Here is an 18,487-nt window from a genome sequence, read left to right on the forward strand (position 1 = left end):
CGGTTTCTGTGAGCCTTACTATGTCTAGGTTGGTACTAGCTATCCGGAGGGTGAGTTCCACCTGCTTATTCCCCATGCTATGAGTATTAGTGTAGAGGCATTTAAGGCCTTGTATTGGTATATGCACTACCCCACGATTCTTAGGACTATCTGGACCCCTGTCACTTACCTGGGTACTCCTTGTGCACGTCACCTGTCATGGCTGGGAGGTGTCCTCATGTCCTCCTGTGGCCCCATCCCCCCACAAAGTTAGTTTAAAGCATGCCGTACGAGATCAGCCAACCTGGAAAAAGAGACACGCTTGCCTTTAGGGCAGTTAAGAGTTCCAGGAGCTACCTAAAATTAATGTGTAACAAGGTCCTAAGATGGACACTATATCAATCCTAGTAAAACTGGCCCCTTTCAGTATTCCTAGTCAGAGTTGTCCCAGCTTTTTATTTTGAAGGCCTGATTATGTTCAAGTTTAAAAGTTATCCTTAGATTTCTTTGAAACCTTCCTCTATAAGAATCTAACACATAGTTTCTACTAGCAAGCATGTTTGCTAACTTCCTTCACCACATAGACATGCCTTTGTTGATAGTTTGAAACTTTCAGAGTCTGGCTCCAAAAGACTTAAAAAAAAATCACTTTGGAACTACAGGAGGATGAGGCCTAATCCAAATTTCAGTGGGAAAAGGTTTGGAGGACTAAGCAACAATCTCAGAATAGCCCTGGTTTAGCCATTGCTGAACGTTTTGTAGCTCTTTGGCATTAAAGCATATAATTGTATAAATACTACATCCTGTGATATTCATAGCTTCTGACTTCTGTGTTAATCTGAACTGACATAAGGAAATTTCATGTACAGTGAATGTCCACAAGATGGCACTTTTCATCTTTTTACCTCTATTGCAAATGTACATATGGATCTTTAATGGCCATTTTTAAAAATTATATTTAAGGATTTTAAAAACAGGAGGGTTTTTAAAATAGTTGATTAGCCATGTTTTCAAGTGCAGTTAGTGTTCGGCATGTGATTCCATCCATTTGGAGTTTTTTTCCATTGCACTGACAGGGAGAGGGGAAAAGGACCTTGTTGTGCTAATCATTGTCCACAAAATAATTCTATTTTTTATGATATTGGATATAAACTTTTATTGTAGGTCCTTGTAATACTACATCTTGATTTTAAATCATTTCTGATCATGGGTTAAAAATTTAACCCATTTTCCTCATGTTTCAAATATTCCCATAACCAGCTGCTAGTTTGTGTGGCATACATATACTAGATGGCTAGATGATATAGCGTCAGACCTACAAAAACTAAATTTGGACAACTGGAGGATAAAGGCACAGGTTAAACAAGAATAGATTCATAGATGTTAGGGTCGGAAGGGACCTCAATAGATCATCAAGTCCGACCCCCTGCATAAGCAGGAAAGAGTGCTGGGTCTAGATGACCCCAGCTAGATACTCGTCTAACCTCCTCTTGAAGACCCCCAGGGTAGGGGAGAGCACCACCTCCCTTGGGAGCCCGTTCCAGACCTTGGCCACTCGAACTGTGAAGAAGTTCTTCCTAATGTCCAATCTGAATCTGCTCTCTGCTAGCTTGTGGCCATTGTTTCTTGTAACCCCTGGGGGCGCCTTGGTGAATAAATCCTCACCAATTCCCTTCTGTGCCCCCGTGATGAACTTATAGGCAGCCACAAGGTCGCCTCTCAACCTTCTCTTGCGGAGGCTGAAAAGGTCCAGTTTCTCTAGTCTCTCCTCGTAGGGCTTGGTCTGCAGGTCCTTAACCATACGAGTTGCCCTTCTCTGTACCCTCTCCAGGTTATCCGCATCCTTCTTGAAGTGTGGCGCCCAGAATTGCACGCAGTACTCCAACTGCGGTCTGACCAACGCCCTATAGAGGGGAAGTATCACCTCCCTGGACCTATTCGTCATGCATCTGCTGATGCACGATAAAGTGCCATTGGCTTTTCTGATGGCTTCGTCACACTGCTGGCTCATGTTCATCTTGGAGTCCACTAGGACTCCAAGATCCCTTTCCACCTCTGTGCCACCCAGCAGGTCATTCCCTAGGCTGTAGATGTGCTGGACATTTTTCCTCCCTAGGTGCAGCACTTTGCATTTCTCCTTGTTGAACTGCATCCTGTTGGTTTCTGCCCACTTGTGCAACCTATCCAGGTCTGCCTGCAGCTGTTCCCTGCCCTCCGGCGTGTCCACTTCTCCCCATAGCTTTGTGTCGTCTGCAAACTTGGACAGAGTACATTTGACTCCCTCATCCAAGTCGCTGATGAAGACATTAAAGAGTATCGGTCCAAGGACCGAGCCCTGCGGGACCCCACTGCCCACACCCTTCCAGGTCGAGACTGACCCATCTACCACGACTCTTTGGGTGCGACCCTCTAGCCAATTTGCCACCCACCGGACCGTGCAGTCATCCACATCACAGCCTCTTAACTTGTTCACCAGTATGGGGTGGGATACCGTATCGAAGGCCTTCCTGAAGTCTAAGTATACGACATCCACCCCTCCTCCTGTGTCCAGGCGTTTCGTAACCTGGTCATAGAAAGAGACTAGGTTGGTCAGGCACGATCTGCCCACCACAAACCCATGCTGGTTTCCCCTCAGCATAATTTGCCCTGCTGGGCTCTCACAAATGTGAGGCTTGATAATTTTTTCAAAGACTTTACCAAGGATGGAGGTGAGACTAACCGGCCTATAATTGCCTGGGTCCTCCTTCCTCCCCTTTTTGAAAATGGGGACCACGTTAGCCCTTTTCCCGTCTTCTGGGATTTGGCCCGTGCGCCATGAGCGTTCGAATATTCCCGCCAGTGGCTCTGCAATGACGTCAGCCAGTGCCTTCAGCACCCTCAGATGGAGCCCATCCGGGCCTGCCGACTTAAAGGCATCCAGTTCTTTCAAGTGACTCTGCACCACCTCAGGATCTACGTATGGAAGTCTGGCGCCTTGCTGCTGCCTCTCTACAACCCCAGTGAGAGACTTGTCGTGTCCCTCGCTTAGGAACACTGAGGCAAAGAACTCGTTGAGGAGTTCAGCCTTGTCCCCCCTGTCTGTCACCAATTGTTGAATGGATGAAGATAGTGGGCATGAAAAGGGCCTGTAGTGCTAAATTATACGTATCGGTGCATGTCAACATCTACAAACTAGCTGGTTCTAGCTTGATTATCTATTCACATTGTTTCAATGAACTGGTCAAAGAAATTTAAAAAACAAAATTGACAAAATCTGATTTAGTTTGAAAGGTGAATTAATTTTAGCAGTGGCTGTCACTGGCCAAGAGAGTGTATTCGTGAATATTTGTTTTGTTATTCCATTTAAAAGTTGTAGTTGTGGGCCTGATTCTAGGAGATGCTAGATGCGTGCAGCCCAGTTGCCTGTAGTGGAAGGTGAACATATTTAATACCACATAGCCTTGGACCTGACCTTAACCCAGTCAGAATAGTGGGGAAAAGCTCCTCATCTTGTATTTGTATACCAGGAAATCTCATGAAATACACTGTCTATCATTAAGCTGATGCCAAAAACAGCATGTGCTCAGTAATGGAAACAAATCATCATTGATCAAATGCAGCCAACAGTGAGCCTGACTATAAAATGCATGGCCCCTATTGAGTAAACATACTGAAGGTAGCCTACCATAAGAATTGGTTAGTTTATCCCATCTAAATAAGGTATACAGTAGTGCCCATTGCACTCAGTCTCCCTCAGCGCTAATCCTCTCCCAAGTCATAGTGAGCCACTGCTTTTGAATACATTTCAACTTCATCTTCACTCCCACAGCTTTTCCTTTCCATTTCCAATAATTCTTGTTTCTTCAACAGTCTTAAATGTCTGGCAAACATCAACAAACAGGGCCCCAAACAGTTAATCCCTTTGTCACCCCCTTTCTCAGTCTGTTGCATATGCTTAGTGTGGTCCCGCCCTCCATGAGGTAGAGTTGGACCAGATTGCCCAGCCCCCCTGGGCAAATTTCGGAGGATCCCAGGACTGATAACAAGAACACCCAGTTTCAGTCATGTGTGGGGTGCTAATTAGTACGTGGATCCTTTCTGGGAGAGGTGGGTGTGTGGGTCGTGAGCGGTTCGAGGCTTTCGGGGGCGCGCGGCGGGCTGTGGCTGGGAGCCCGCAACAGTAGGGCGGGTACTTTTGCACGATGGACTAGAATTAGGCACGGACTCATAGTGGTTAATTAAAGATTGTTTTACTTACACCGTAGGTGGTCGCAGTGCAGGCAGGAAAAACTTTCTTGAGTTGCAGTTACAGACAAACACAAGTGGAGTTTGCTAGGCTCCACCAAAGACGCACGGAGTTTGCTAGGCTCCGCAAAAACAAACACGACAGAGCTCTGGATACCCTTGACGAGCGCACAAAACCATAGATACATCTTAAGAATTTAACAAACGAGACGGGAAGAGGTTGGTGGTTGATCAGGCCGCCTAACTCCTCTGAGACGCACACAAAGTTTCTATTACACTGCCACGTGCTCAGAGTCCCCACGAGATGGTTGTGGAATCCTCTATCACTTGGACGGAAACTGCTCAAACCTCATATACGACTAGCAAGCCAATCGCTAGCCACCACGTGGGAATAATTTAGAAACAGCCAATAGTGGGAAACAAATTTACATATGGGTGGCGGGAACTCCTTTGCACCGGAGTTTTCTCTCTGCAGCTGAGAATTACACCTTGCAAAGAAAGCTCCATGTGGCAGGAAATAATTCTGCAGTGCCAAAGCGCGCGCACAATCATTGGGTCATGACAGTGGGGAGAGAAATGGTATCTAGTATACAAACACATACTGAGTAGTGTTGAGCTATGGGGTAACCATGGCTTGAAATGCTGTTGGCTCTGCTGGGGCCCAGCTCAATGAAGTGTATGATAAATCATACACCTTTTGGCTTTGGACTGATATCATGGATAGTTTGTATTATATACAAGTAGGTAGAAAAATGCTGCCTAGAACTGTGTTCATGGAGCATCTGTACTAAAACTTGCAGCAATTTAAAAAAAAGAAAAAGGAAAATGCATCAATTCTGGATGAACTATGTCTATGAGTACCCATAATAACTTGCCTGTATGCAATTAATGTGTTTATTTCAAGGTCAGTGTTTTCAAATTTGCCTCTCGCTTCCATGTCCTCAGCAGGGCCTGACAGGGAGTTGCAGGGGGAAGAAGTTGGAGGGGGTACAGAAAGCAAAAGAGCCACCTGACTCCCCCCTCCATTGTATTTTCCCTGCTATAGCAGTGAAAGAGGGAGAAATTCAAGGCAACCCTCCAATAACTAGGTTCTATACCTGGAAAACTATAACAAATTAATACATTTTACATATATAGAATCTAATTATTGGGGGTTGTCTTATATTCAAGGCCATCTTACATTTGAGTGAACACAGTACTTTTTTCCCCCTAAAGGCTGATTCACTTATTCAATGTACAGGCTTCCTTAAGCCTCTTTATTTCTGTTCAGTTTATTTGAGTGCAGCTTCTTTTCTTCCATAAGCAATGGAACCACTTAGACAGATTAATTGGGAAATCAAAATCACCCTTTCTAGCCTTCATGCATTTAAATCACTGTTGCCTATTTTAATGCAGTATTGCATCTTACAAACCTAATTACATTTGTTCAATAGAGTAATAACGAGGCTGCACTTGTGAAGTTATAAACTAAGTGAATGCAGAAAAATAACTAAGTTTTGACTCACTTAAAAATGCTAATATACATTATATGTAATTTAGTGTGGTGTTACAGCTGAAAGAGCACTTCTGTTCTACCTTGCTATTTTCACTGGCTTTATAGCTTTCCCCCAAATTGCATTACATTCTTATTTTCATCCCAAATGTGAATTTCTGTGGGAGATATGAAGAAATCCCATTCAGCTGTTTTGTGTTTTATTGCTCAGATAACTTGACATGATTTAATTTTAAAAGTCAAAGCTTGGCACATCTGTACTGTATTTGCAAAAGATGCTGTAGCAGTTCCATGTGTTGCTACCTAAAACTGAGGCTAGAGGGAAAAGAAATGAAAAAGTTAGCGACCTACATTTTATTTGCTCCCTAAAATTGTTGGAGACATGAACATGTATAGAGCAATTTTGTTGGGATTCAGCTTTAGTCACTTAACTGCAAGCTTCCCCCATTACTCCTCTGCTGATTCCAGAGCCACCTCCATGGGTCTGCTATGGAGCTTTGTTTATCAGGCAGAGGTGTGGGATGCTTTCTTTGTAATTATCCTGCAGGGTTGCCAACCAAAACAGTTTTGGGTTTTTTTAACTGAGTCTACCACATTTTTACTGATAACCAATCCTTTTTTTTTAACCGACGTACATTTTACATAACGTACATATTACATTTCTACAAGGCACTGGATAGTAATAACAAAAGCTAGATTCAAATTCAGGGGTTTCATACTAACTTTTGGCATGGTCTTACTTAACTCCAGCAATGGTTTTATACCATGCTAACAGTCTTACTTGATGGTCTTACGCACCACAGTCTTGAGTGGAGCACTGGTTTTACACCATGCTACCCTCATCACAGGGGTCCCCTGCTCACCTGCAGGCACCCTGATATCCCTGACTGCACCCTACAGCATGCTGCTCTCACCCCAGCCCATCCTCCAGTGTCACCCCTACAGGCCATGCTCCCCCAGTCCTGGCAAAGACCTTTACCTACCACCTTTCCCCACTCCCAGCTCTATAGTGCTGTCCACACCACTCCTCTCCCTGTTCTGCCCTGTCTCTCACTGCCCTGGGCCACACAGCTCTGCCTACATTAAAGGCAGCAGCCATTACAGGCAGGACACAGCAGCACCAGCACCTGGGTGGGTGGGAGGGGACGGCAGAGGCTCCTGTGGGTTCCAGAGTCCTGATAGGGCAGGGTTTCTCAACCAGTGGCACATGTCCTCTAGGTGGGGCTTGGGTCGCGGTGGTGAAACTAGAAGTGCCGCGGTGGGACTTCCGGTTTCACTTTTGCATGGTTTGATTGGGGAACCCCCCTCCTCGCTCATTGACCAGTGGGACTAGGATTTTTTGACCTTACGTAGGTGGGACATAAGGTGCAAAAGGTTGAGAACCGCTGTGATAGAGAACTCCCTGTGGGGTGCTGAGCTGCACTCCTGCTCAGACACATGGTGGCACTTCTCTGCTCTGCATGTCCAGCAGCAGTTTTATCCAGCATCATTCTGACTACAGATCTTCAGTCAAGCTCACTGTTTCTTAGCTTTTTGGCAGACAGCTCCTTTTTTTTATGGACTTTGTGTTTTAACCTTTTTAAGGACTGTAAATTTATGGACGGGTGGCAACCATGCATCCTGCCCCTTCCTGCACAACATGCTCTTTATTTTAGCCAAAGAATTTAGCCTTCCATTTTAATTTAATGTTGTACTGACATATTTACTCTCTCACCTGAATATTTAGACTTAAAATGAATGCATGTCCAATTTCATAGATAGCTGAGACATTCAAATAAATATTTGTGTTTTTATTTGGACATGGGTGCCTTGAGAAGTATGTTGCTTTGAAGCTCTTGTTACATTTAGGGGAACTGGTAACTCAAGGAAACGTGGTGCTTCAACAAACTTTTTAGAAGTATTGTCTCCCTTTGTGCCTATTTTTCAAAACAAGGAATTAGCATATAAAGGATGGCCCTAGAACAGTGTTAAGGACCAGATATTTTTTGAAAAAAATCTATAAAAAGTAGTTATGGTTTCTGAGCAACTTGAACAGTCATATTTTACATACTCACATCATTAAAACCAAAGTTTGCTGCCCAAGACACCTGCAGAATACAGGTCACCTTTCTTTAGAAATGAGATATCATGATGCTGTAATAAAAATTACTTAATGTGCCAGTGGGTCTTGGTCAGGGGTGGGCAAACTGTGGCATGCATTCCACAAGTAGCATGTAAAGTCCTCCTGTTTAGCATGCAACAGATCGTGAAGGGGCAAGGAGCAGAGCAGGCAGGGGCTTAACCTGTGGCATGTCTGCCAAAAAGGTTGGCCATCACTAGTGTAAATTAATGTTGCAGAGGGACCATTCTAGCTAATTTCATTGGCTTCCCAGATTAAAATATCAATGCTAATTTAGCATGCTTTTGTTTGTAATACATTTTAAATTTTGTATGAAATGGTAGTATTTTTATTAACAAAGCCATATAATTTCCCCTGATAACGGGGAATATAGCAAAGAAGGGTCTTAAATATGTGAGAGAAACTGTATGTCGACTCCATACTCTGGGAAAGCAAAGATCTATCATGACTGAGTCAGAGGACTGTTTTCCTCTCTGTATTTATGTGCCCCTCCAGAGAACTATGGAGGTAGAATGACCTAATGCTAAAAAGGTTTGTATTTCTTGGGAGGGGAGGGGGGGAAACTGATGTCTCAGAAAGTTCAAAAATAGCTTTCACTTTTTTAAACCAAACATATGCTAATCTAAGCTAAAATACAGTCAGCTGACTACTTACTTTAAAGCTGATGATATCTCCTGGTTAAGACAGGTCTTCAAACCATGGGCCAACGCCCACGTTATTTACTCGGTCAAGGTTTATTAACCTTTGCACCAAGACTTTGCCTTCATCCATCACTCCACTACAAACTTGTTCTTCCAGAATCAGTAGGAGATTACATACCATTGATAGGAGTCAGAAGTCAACTGTTTTCATGTCTACCTTGAAAATATGAGCTTATCAACCCTATGGCCAAATTTTTAATTAGCCTAATTATTTTTGTTTGAATATTTAGAGTTCCTGACTGCTTATCCTTGCCTGGCTAGCAACATTTCTTGATGAGCAGAGCTTAGTCTTTGAAACTCTGTTGCCATTCTTACTTGAAAAACAGGGAAGGAATGACATTTCCTATTTAACTTGGCTGTCTCCTTGGTTTGAGAATCTCATCTCTGAATAAATAGTGGCTTTATTTTTGTAGGTCAGGTAATCTCTTGAACATCTTGTGCATTTTGGAGATATTAACAGACAGGCCCTTGAAACTGAGAAGGAGTACAGGAAACTGTTTCAGAAACAGTAAGCTGGCCACGGTGATTTCTATCACTCTTCTAGCCATTATTCTCTCAAAAAGCTGTTTTGTTGATCTCCTAAGATTATTTCTTTTAAAAAATACTAGTGATTTGAGTGTCTCATTTGTATAAGAGTCTACCTCAGGGCCGGGCAATTATTTTGGGTGCAGGGCCACTCACCCAGTTTTGGCAAGCTGTCGAGGGCCATGTGGGTTGCCCCGCCCCCTGGTCACCATCTTGGGACCAATGTCCCAATGTCTTTGGTCCTAAGACATTGGGACATTGGTCCCATGTCCCAGGGCCAGCACCAATGGGGCCCAAAGCGGGGCACAGGCTGTCAGGGGTTTCTGGAGCCGGCCTGGGCTGCACCAGCAGGGAGAGGGGGGAGCTGCGGCCCTCCACGCGCCGCACCGGGCAGTGTTGGCCGCTGCTGCCCGGTCAGAGCTCACGTGCTGGGCAGCCCACAGGCAGCAGTAGCGGCAAACACTGCCCGCAGCCCAGACAAGCGAGCCCAGAGCTATGCAGGGACCAAGCTGGTAGTGGGGCTAGGTTATGAGGTGGTGCTGAGCATGGGGGGTGGGGGAAGCAGCCCATTGCCTGCCCCGTGGCTGGCGCCCCATGCTGCAGCCACTTGCAGCCTGCCTGGGGCTGCCTGTGCCTGCTCCAGACAGCCCCGCACGGGCTGCAAGCGGCTGCAGTAGGGAGCACCAGCCACGGGGTGGGTGAAGGGCCACTTTCCTCCGCACCAGGAAGGAGCCCGGGGAAAAGCTAAGCATGGGGGGGAAGCGGCCCCTCCCCTGCCCTGTGGCTGGTGCTCCCTGCTGCAGCCACTTGCAGCCCACGCAGGGCTGTCCAGAGCAGACACAGGCAGCCCCAGGTGGGCTGCGAGTGGCTGTAGTGCAGGGCGCCAGGTATGGGGCAGGGGAGGTGCCACTTCCCCCCCTCCCTCCCCCTGCACTCAGCTTTTCCCTGGGCCACTTTTCCCCAGGCTCCTTCCCTGCCCTTCCCCCCGCCCTTCCCCCTTTACCTGCAGTTCCAGCGCAGGGCAGTCGCATGGTCCCAGGCCAGGAGCCCTGGCTGGGGCTTCTGCCTGAGGGGGGCCATGCTGTTGTGGGAGCCCGCTGGGGCTTCCCAGGCGTCCTACTGCCCTTGGTTCCTGTTATTTTGACAAGAATCAAGGGCAAAGAATAATTTTCTAAATTTTTTTTAGGGGCCCCACAGGCCAGATAGAATGGCCTCTCAGGCTGGCATCTGGCCTGCAGGCCGTATTTTGCCCACCCCAGTCTATCCTCTGCAAGATGGACCTTTTTACAGTGTCTGTACTTGGACAGCCACGCTTACTTGTCACCTATGGAACTTAGGCCTAAATATTTAATCATTAGTGTGCCAATAGGAACATTGCCAAAATCCCCTTTCATATTTCAGGGTATGCAGCAAGGGTATATTCTGATTAATGTACTGTCTTTTACATGTCTTCCAGAATAATGTTTGGGATGCCTCAAATGTATGATTTATCTTTTCTCTCTCCTTCCAGTAGGAAACTTGCACTGTTCTCAGGGGAGTTTTTGCTCATGAAGAGACTCAACAGAGCATTAGAATAGAACTGCCTCTCTTAGCCAGTTGTCGGTTCTCCTGGGTGTTCCACTGCCCAAAATTCTTGACAAAAGTCTTAATGCACATACAGGAACAGGCAACAATTGTGCTTTGCCCTGTTCTGATTGTAGATCTAATACTTTCTGAATGCACGTGGAATTCCATGGTAAACATAGCATGGGTTAACAAATAGGCATATCATCTTTGTCCTGTTCCTTTATTCTCCAGCACTTAAATGTTGACATTCGTTGTTGCAGACAGAAGCAAGGTAGAGGCCCACAGCATTTAAAACACTGGCAATGTGCATTGGCTGGTGAACCGGTCATAACACATGGCAATGTTTTAAGGTTTCTTACATCTCTTCTAAGTTAGGAGTCAAACCATACTTTTGTCTTTAAGTTGTAAGAAACTTATCTTCATTTAATTCTTTTCCTAACTATTTTTGCTTCAGCCCATCTGGATATCTGCAAGGTTAGCCAATGAGGAGGTCCTGTCTTTCCTTAGATATAATATTGCCAAAGAACAGGTTTTGGAGAAACATGCTGGCCAGTCAATAAGTAGCATTATTTCTTTTAAAGCAATCCCCAGCACTGTGTTACAGAGCACAGTGCTGCTGGAGATGACCTGTATTAAAAGAAAAGTCAAACGGAATTTGCAATAGGAAACCCCACCGCACCTCATGCACAGGTCTCGGGTGGTGCTTCTGTTGTTGTGCATGGTTAAGCAGCTGCTGTTCCACCCCAGAGCCTGCTGACTGTCAGTAGGGAGGTGTGAGATGGTTTTGTTTCTTTCTGCTAAATACATAAATGAATATTTTATTCTTTCTATAAAAGGAATACACAGAGATAAGCAGTATAAACAGTTTGAGGCAATGATAGCAGCTTTGAGATATATATAGTTTAAGTGTTCAGTTTGCAAGTGTTAAAGCTAGACTAGTTTTATATAAGGGAGATAAAGGAAAGGTGGCATTGAAAAGAAAAAAAGGAATATTGCAAAGGAAATACTATATTTGAATGTCAGAATTAGTTATTTATGTGTCTAGGAAACAACTAAAATACTCTCTTGCAATCTGTATCTGAATTCTTGTAAATGGCTGCCTCTAAAAAGGACTCCATTTTGTCAGTGCTTGTTTGTTTTTCTTACTATCGGTGTCAGTTTATCATTTCTTAGTTGCTGTCATTCTGAGGATGAGCCGTGTTGTTTTTGCTTTCCTAAAATCCATCCCTTTATGAAATGATTCCCTTTTCTGAAGGCAAAATGATCCTCAAGCCAAGTAAGCCACATGTAAAGTTATTTTCTCATGCTCCTTTCTTTCATCCTTTCAGATAATGGGGTCTATGTCCCTATTGCAGCAAGGGGAAGATACGAGGAGACTACAGCCAGACTCCTAAGGGGCTTGAGAGTGAGTTGAGACAGATACTGAGGGATGTGCAAGAAGACATAACACGATGTGGGGTTTATGTGCTGAGCAGGTGGAGTGATGGGTAGACAGTTTGTAGTGGAACTAAGATGAGGCTAAGGCTAGGTACAGACATTCAAAAAGCCTGAGGCTGAATTGATTTAAGTTGCATGGTTTTCTGTAAGCAGCATAGTTTAGATCAGTAGCAAACAAAACACATATTTGCTCTTTTGTGGGGGAGGCAAACCTTAGCCTGGGTTTTGCCATTTTTAAACTAGTCTGTGTGCTGAACTTCTGTTTTGGGTATAGATCAGTTTTGTGTGCCAATCTTCTATTATGGGCATACACTGGTTTCCAGTCACTTATACCACTAAAAGTGTAACATCTGTACTTGGCCTAAGATGGAGAGCACAGCTTGCAGATAGTGTTGGGTATTGATGGGGTTCAGGTGTGATAGTGGAAATTTCAGGAGTTGCAGATGAGAAAAAAAAGTGCGGTTTATAAGGAAAACAAAGTGGAGGCCAAAGAAGGGTGAAATTTTGTTTGTGGACCCCAAGACATAAATTCCCTTGCCCACTGAAGGGAAAGTGTAGGATTTTGAGGCATGATCTGTTAAGTTTGTGACTTCCATTGTCTCTGTGAAGGTTGAGAATGGCTGGAGTCTGATGACTTTTTAACTGCCATATGTTCACAATGGAACTGAGTTTGGAAATTGTGCTTTCTTTTGATCTAATGGGTGGAGCTGAGACTTCTCCTCTCTCATGACACATGCAGTTCTCTGGGTCTGTGGTGTGGCACTCATCTTCAGTGCAGGTCTGATTCTGCTCTTGGACCAGTGTAGCAGTAAGATACTGTGGACAGCTCATCCTCATTCTGTTCATACTTTTAACACAGAAGTATCCTACAGTATTTTCCTCTTGTATTGTAAGTTGCTTTGGGTCTCAGATTAAAAGTGCTATATCAGTGTAAGAGTTTTTTTGCTGTATGTAATTTAACTCTATAGATATCTGACAGGTCTTTTTAGGAGCTTAAAAGGTTAGGTCAACTATTGAAAAAGCATCTGTTTTTTACTGATCTGGTTCAGGCTGGCAAATTATTGGATTTCATTGTGGCTTTAGGATAGGTATTTTCCAAAACCCCATTATTATATTTCAAGAAGTACTTTTGCACACCCATACCTGCCAGCCTTTTTATCTTGTTTCTGAACACAGCAAAATTTTTAGTCTTTAAAAGTGATCACGGCTTGAGGGAGAAGGGATATTGGTAACCTATTTCTGAAACATTTCTGTTTTTAAAGGTACAGTAACTAAATACTCTGTCAGGCTAATCCAGCTAAGCTGCTATAAGCACAATTCTGAAAAACGTATTATTCACAAACTTATTATTCACAATTCTGAAAAACTTATTCACAAACTTATTAGTGAATATAGCACTAGAATCCTATTGTTTTCAGTTTGAATTTGTGCAGTAGTAAGCATTCATAGCGCTAAGCTTTTTACATGCATATTCCTCTGCAGTATTGTGAAGCCTTTAGAAAATCAATGTTCAGATGAACTGGATATAAATTTAACTAGAAAATAGAGGAAAAATATTATGCGTAAGTTACCACTTTGTCAAGAAACCATTTGAGGTAGAGCTCAGATATTACACAGACTAGAGCTGCAGTAAAATTTGGTGGGGAGGTTATAATGATAGCTAGAAAGTACTGCTATGTTAATGGGAACCTGTAATTTGGATTCAGTTTTGCAGCACCTTTTATTTTCTGTATGTTTGCATCTGGCCTAAATTTCCAAAGCAATTAGTGATTCTAGCTTTAATTTTTGGATTCTCAAATGAAAACCTTAAAGAAAAGCATCAAAATGTTAATGCATCCAAAAATACTAATTGTTTTTTAAAAAATGGGACCATATCGATCAGTATTTTTAAATGGATGCTAATACTTCCACATAATGTTTGGACTTTTTTTTTCCTTTTTGTGGCAAAGTAGTTTATATCAAATAATAACAGTACCAGTATTCACAGACTCAAAAGAACACTTAAAATGCTGCTTCACTATCCTCATTGCCCTGTGCTTGCTCTGTAGTATTTTATATCAGATAACATTTTTTAAAATTACAATAGAAATAACCTTTGGTTTTTTTATTCCCTAATGTGAAATGGCCTTAGGGCATTCTGACGGTGTTAAGGCAGTAAAACATGCAGACAGACTTTTAAACAAAATACTTGTGCACAGCTGCATAACATAAATCATTCCTTCCAGTTTCTGAATTATAAATGTTTGCTATATGAAAGTTTCCGTGGTTCTTGTTTGACTTTAACAAGGTGGGGTTTTTTGAGGGGGGGTTGTTTTGTTTTTTGGTTTGGCAAAAATATTGCTGCTTAGTTTTATAATCATACTGCCCTTTGTTGCAATGATAATATAGCCATGGTGCAATCACAGAGAGGTTAGATTGCCAAGATACATTTATTTTCATAAGAGTCAGCTCATAATTTACAAATAATATAGATGCTGTCCTTTATTTAAGTCATTTATTTGTAAAACAAACCAATACATACATTACTTTTAAAGCAGCAATAAGCAGAAGAAAAAAAACAGCTAATAGTGTAATAATATTCAGCAGGGAATATAAAACTGTTATTTTTACACACAGGTTTTGCCTTTTTTCACGTGACATCAGAACAGCACTGAGGGATCATGTTCCAGTGCTTCTGGAATGAATCTCCTAACACTACTTTAAATTAAAATATAAAAAAAAATCAAAGTAGCAATGAATAACGATTTCTGCATCTGTTGCTGCTGATTTTCTTTCACTGATATAGTATAGGGTGGACAGCTGAAGACCTCCCTCCAGTTGCAAGGCTCTTGGCAGACAACCAGGAGTTGGTGGCACATCTGTGTGATCTCTTGAGGATTTTGATAATGGAATTTTGGGGAACCATTTATTTTACACCTATGATCATTTGTTAGTAATTATTATATTTATAAAGGGCTTTAATATGAAGGCACTTAAGGCACTAGATAAACAATTACAATATCATCTTATGAAATAATTAAAATGTCTCAAAATATACTGTAAAAAGCTAAATAAAATTACATGATGGAGGGGTTAAGGTGGAAGAGTTACTGGGCATAGCTGACAACAGCAAAAACAAAATGTTCCTGAATTAGAAATGTTTTGAAATGTCTGTGGATGAGGAGGGATGGAATAATGCTACGGCACATATGCAGGGAAGAAAGTTTCATACTTTAAGGGAATGCTAAACCAAGATTTGTCCAACCTAATTTTAGCAGTGGACTTTCTAAAAATATGGATAAAGGATGCTCTAGGACAGATATCTGACAGTACAAGGTTCATAGAATAGGTCTTAAATATAGTCATATCTCTACATGTCTTTGTGACAGGTGAAAGCTTACGGATGTGTTTTGATGCATTAGACAGGATTGGTGCCAGCAGGTATTTGCCTACTAGAGCCTGGGATATAGCAGAAGCTGGGTATCTAATCTCAACCATGGTTGGCTAAATTCACAACAGTCATATCCTATAACATACAGAGTGGCAGCAACTGCCATCCATTTCCAGGGGAGATGAACTCAACTTCTTGCAGGAGACACTTTGGTACTTGATAGGAGCAGGAATCATATTTAGGGAATAATGGTAGGAACAGATGATTCAGTGGTCTGCCACAGCTACAGTGGAGGCCAAAATCTGGTCGTCTTTTGTCAGCTGTGTTATTTTACAGCTCCTGATGAATTGTCAGCAAGTCAAAAGACAGTAAGTTAGAAAAGCAATTTATTTTAGTGACAGGTGCCAAAGCAAGTGATAATTAAATTGAGGGGGTTTTAGGTGTCCTGTTGGAGGCAAATCAGTAAGGCATTGTTACTATTGGCATCTGATAAATTTTGCTAATTGGAGCTTATACTTGTTATAAAAGAATGCAAATACTGTTTTTACCTTCTAGAACATTATTAAACCTATATTTAGATAAATGTCATTATTCTTTCAGATACTGATGAATACAGACCGCCTGTATGGAAATCTTACTGTAAGTATTCCAGTCTTTAAAAAAAAAAGTCTGATAAAAGTCTAATATGAAAAACTTTCATGTCTGGTGTTTTTAAAACAATTAAAAATATATTTTTTCATCAAGATATGAGCTCAGGAAACGTTGTGCATTAATGGAATGAATAGCACGTAACAGGATATATCATTGTTTAGTGATAACTGCATTCCTCGATGCCAGAGACCAAGTGCGCGCGCACAATTCAAAGACTGGATTCTAGAAAATTTGCTAACTTGAGTGACCCAATTAACGTTAGGGGGAATATCCAAATGCAAGAATCTGGCAGGCCATATCCATTACAAACCTGTTGTCACATAGGAAATTTTAGGACCCATGTAATTTAATCACATGTGTCCCAGGACTTGAAACTAGGCTTGATCAGAAAAATGCATGTGAAATACTATCTCAGACTTGACAGAATTAGTCCTGCTTCACTCATGTTCTCTTAGAACCCGGTGAGGTTTTGGCAGCCTGCCAACCATCTCACCTGCTTGGCTGCTGGATAGCCTGGGCTTCCAACCTGAATTCCCCTTCCTACAATTTAAGACCATTACTCCTTGTCTTCTCCCTGTGGCCAGAGAGAAGTGTTCATCACCACCCTCTCTGTAGCCACGCTTCACGTATTTGAAAAATATTATCAAATCTTCCCTCAGTCTTCTGTTCTCCTGAATAAATAATCCCAGTTCTTCCAACGTTTCCTCATAAGTCTTATTTCTTAGACCTCTAATCATTTTGAATGCACTCTGAGGGACTCTTTCTAATTCAGCCTCATGTTTCTTGAAGTGGGTTGCCCAAAACTGGACATGGAAATTCTCATAGAGAATTTTAAAATGTTTTGGTTTTCTTCCTTCAAGGAAAAATAGAAATCCTCTAAGAAGCAGCACCACCTCTCTCAGCAGAGCTCTAGAATAGGCTTTGCTAGACCCAGCTGAATGAATAAGAGAAGTGTAAAATGAGATATAAAACTATTCTAAAGATGCCTCACCTGTATCTTTTATTTCCTTGTCTGTATGTATTAAGAGGAAGGCTGTAGACTTTATAAAGTGGGGAGTAATGAGGAAAAAAAATAGGACTTCCTTTAACAGCAGATTTTACATACAGTTACTTTTAAAATGCCCAGCCCTCCAAGTCTACACTTCTAAACGTGTTTTTGAACTTTTTAACATCTGTTGTCAAGACCTATGCAAGCAACACTTAACGCAGGAAAAGAGTTTACCTCTCTAGGTTAGGACTTATGATCCAGCATTGAAGAGAATGTAGCTATTTCAGTGCATCTGCATGTCTTGGAATGTGTGCTTCTTTTTTAATTATTTATCTGCATTTTCAACAAAGTTTTTAACAGATATTTTTAAGTATGAGAAGATCCTAAATATTATAGAGATAAAAAATAGAATTCTCATTCACTGAAAACATGTAATAGATCTGTAAAAATGAGATTGGAAGAGACTTTTTTTAGATAATCTAGTCTCTCTTCTGCTGAACTAGGATTGTTCTCAAAATGTAGGTTTTTAAATATGAGTTTATAAATGTCCACCTCTCATGAAACAGGCATTTTCAGTGTCCATGGGTCCTGCAGAAATTAGTTGTTGGTTGCAGCAGTGTTTCCATAATCCAGCTTTCAAAAAATCAGGAGTCTGTCAAAAAAAATCCCCTAAAATAAATCTAAAAATAACAATTTTGATTTCTTTTTTTGATTTGCTTTCTGAACCTTTTGAGTGCAACCATGAGGGCTGATAGGAAACTTACAAAAGTTAGTAATTACAGTAAAATCCCTGTTATTTGGCATTTGAGTAACCGGAACACTCAATTAAGTGGAATTTCGGGCGGGGGACATTTTGCACACTGCAGTGGCTGCCACCCTGCACTGCAGCTGCTCTGAGTGCAGCAGCCACCAATTCCCCTCCTTCCCCCCCACTCCACATCTGGCTGAAAACTGCCAGCCTCAGGTGAACAGAATTTTTAGAAACCCAGCATCCCCCATTCCGTATTCGTGCCGGATAACAGAGATTTTACTGTACTTGTCTGCAGACCTGACCCCTCTAGTAAGGCACTAAAAATTACAAGACTCATAACAAAATCATTAGTTTTGGAAATACTGTGTGTTCCTTAAAATTCTAGTTACAACATAATCTTTTGATACTTACTTTAAATAGTTGAAATAAATAAAAATATAAATGGGGAGCAAAATAAATAAAAAGCCAAAGATATATCCTGGCTGTCTTCAGATGGATACATTTCAGGGAACTGAATGTGTATAACAGTCTCCAGCCCCTGCAACTGCTGTCATATAATTGTAATGATTGGAACCTTAGTCTACTTGTGAAGCTTTGTCATATGCCAAGCCAGTAGCCAACCTTGTTTGTGGCTTTTGAATTATAATCTGTAACTTCAGTAGTTTGTCATACACCAAACCAGTC

General features: G+C 42.0%; 1 protein-coding gene across 6 annotated transcripts in view; it reads left to right on the plus strand.

Annotated features, from left to right (window-relative positions):
- Positions 1-18,487, plus strand: part of CHN1 (chimerin 1) — a 167,299-nt gene that overhangs the window by 20,686 nt on the left and 128,126 nt on the right. For all 6 annotated transcript variants that reach the window (XM_059727269.1, XM_019480361.2, XM_019480360.2 and 3 more), the window contains exon 2: positions 16,014-16,052. In XM_059727269.1, the coding sequence (XP_059583252.1) occupies positions 16,014-16,052 (39 nt within the window). The remainder of the gene's footprint in view (positions 1-16,013; positions 16,053-18,487) is intronic.

The sequence above is a fragment of the Alligator mississippiensis genome, chromosome 4 (genome assembly GCF_030867095.1).
Source record: "Alligator mississippiensis isolate rAllMis1 chromosome 4, rAllMis1, whole genome shotgun sequence".
Taxonomy (NCBI): domain Eukaryota; kingdom Metazoa; phylum Chordata; order Crocodylia; family Alligatoridae; genus Alligator; species Alligator mississippiensis.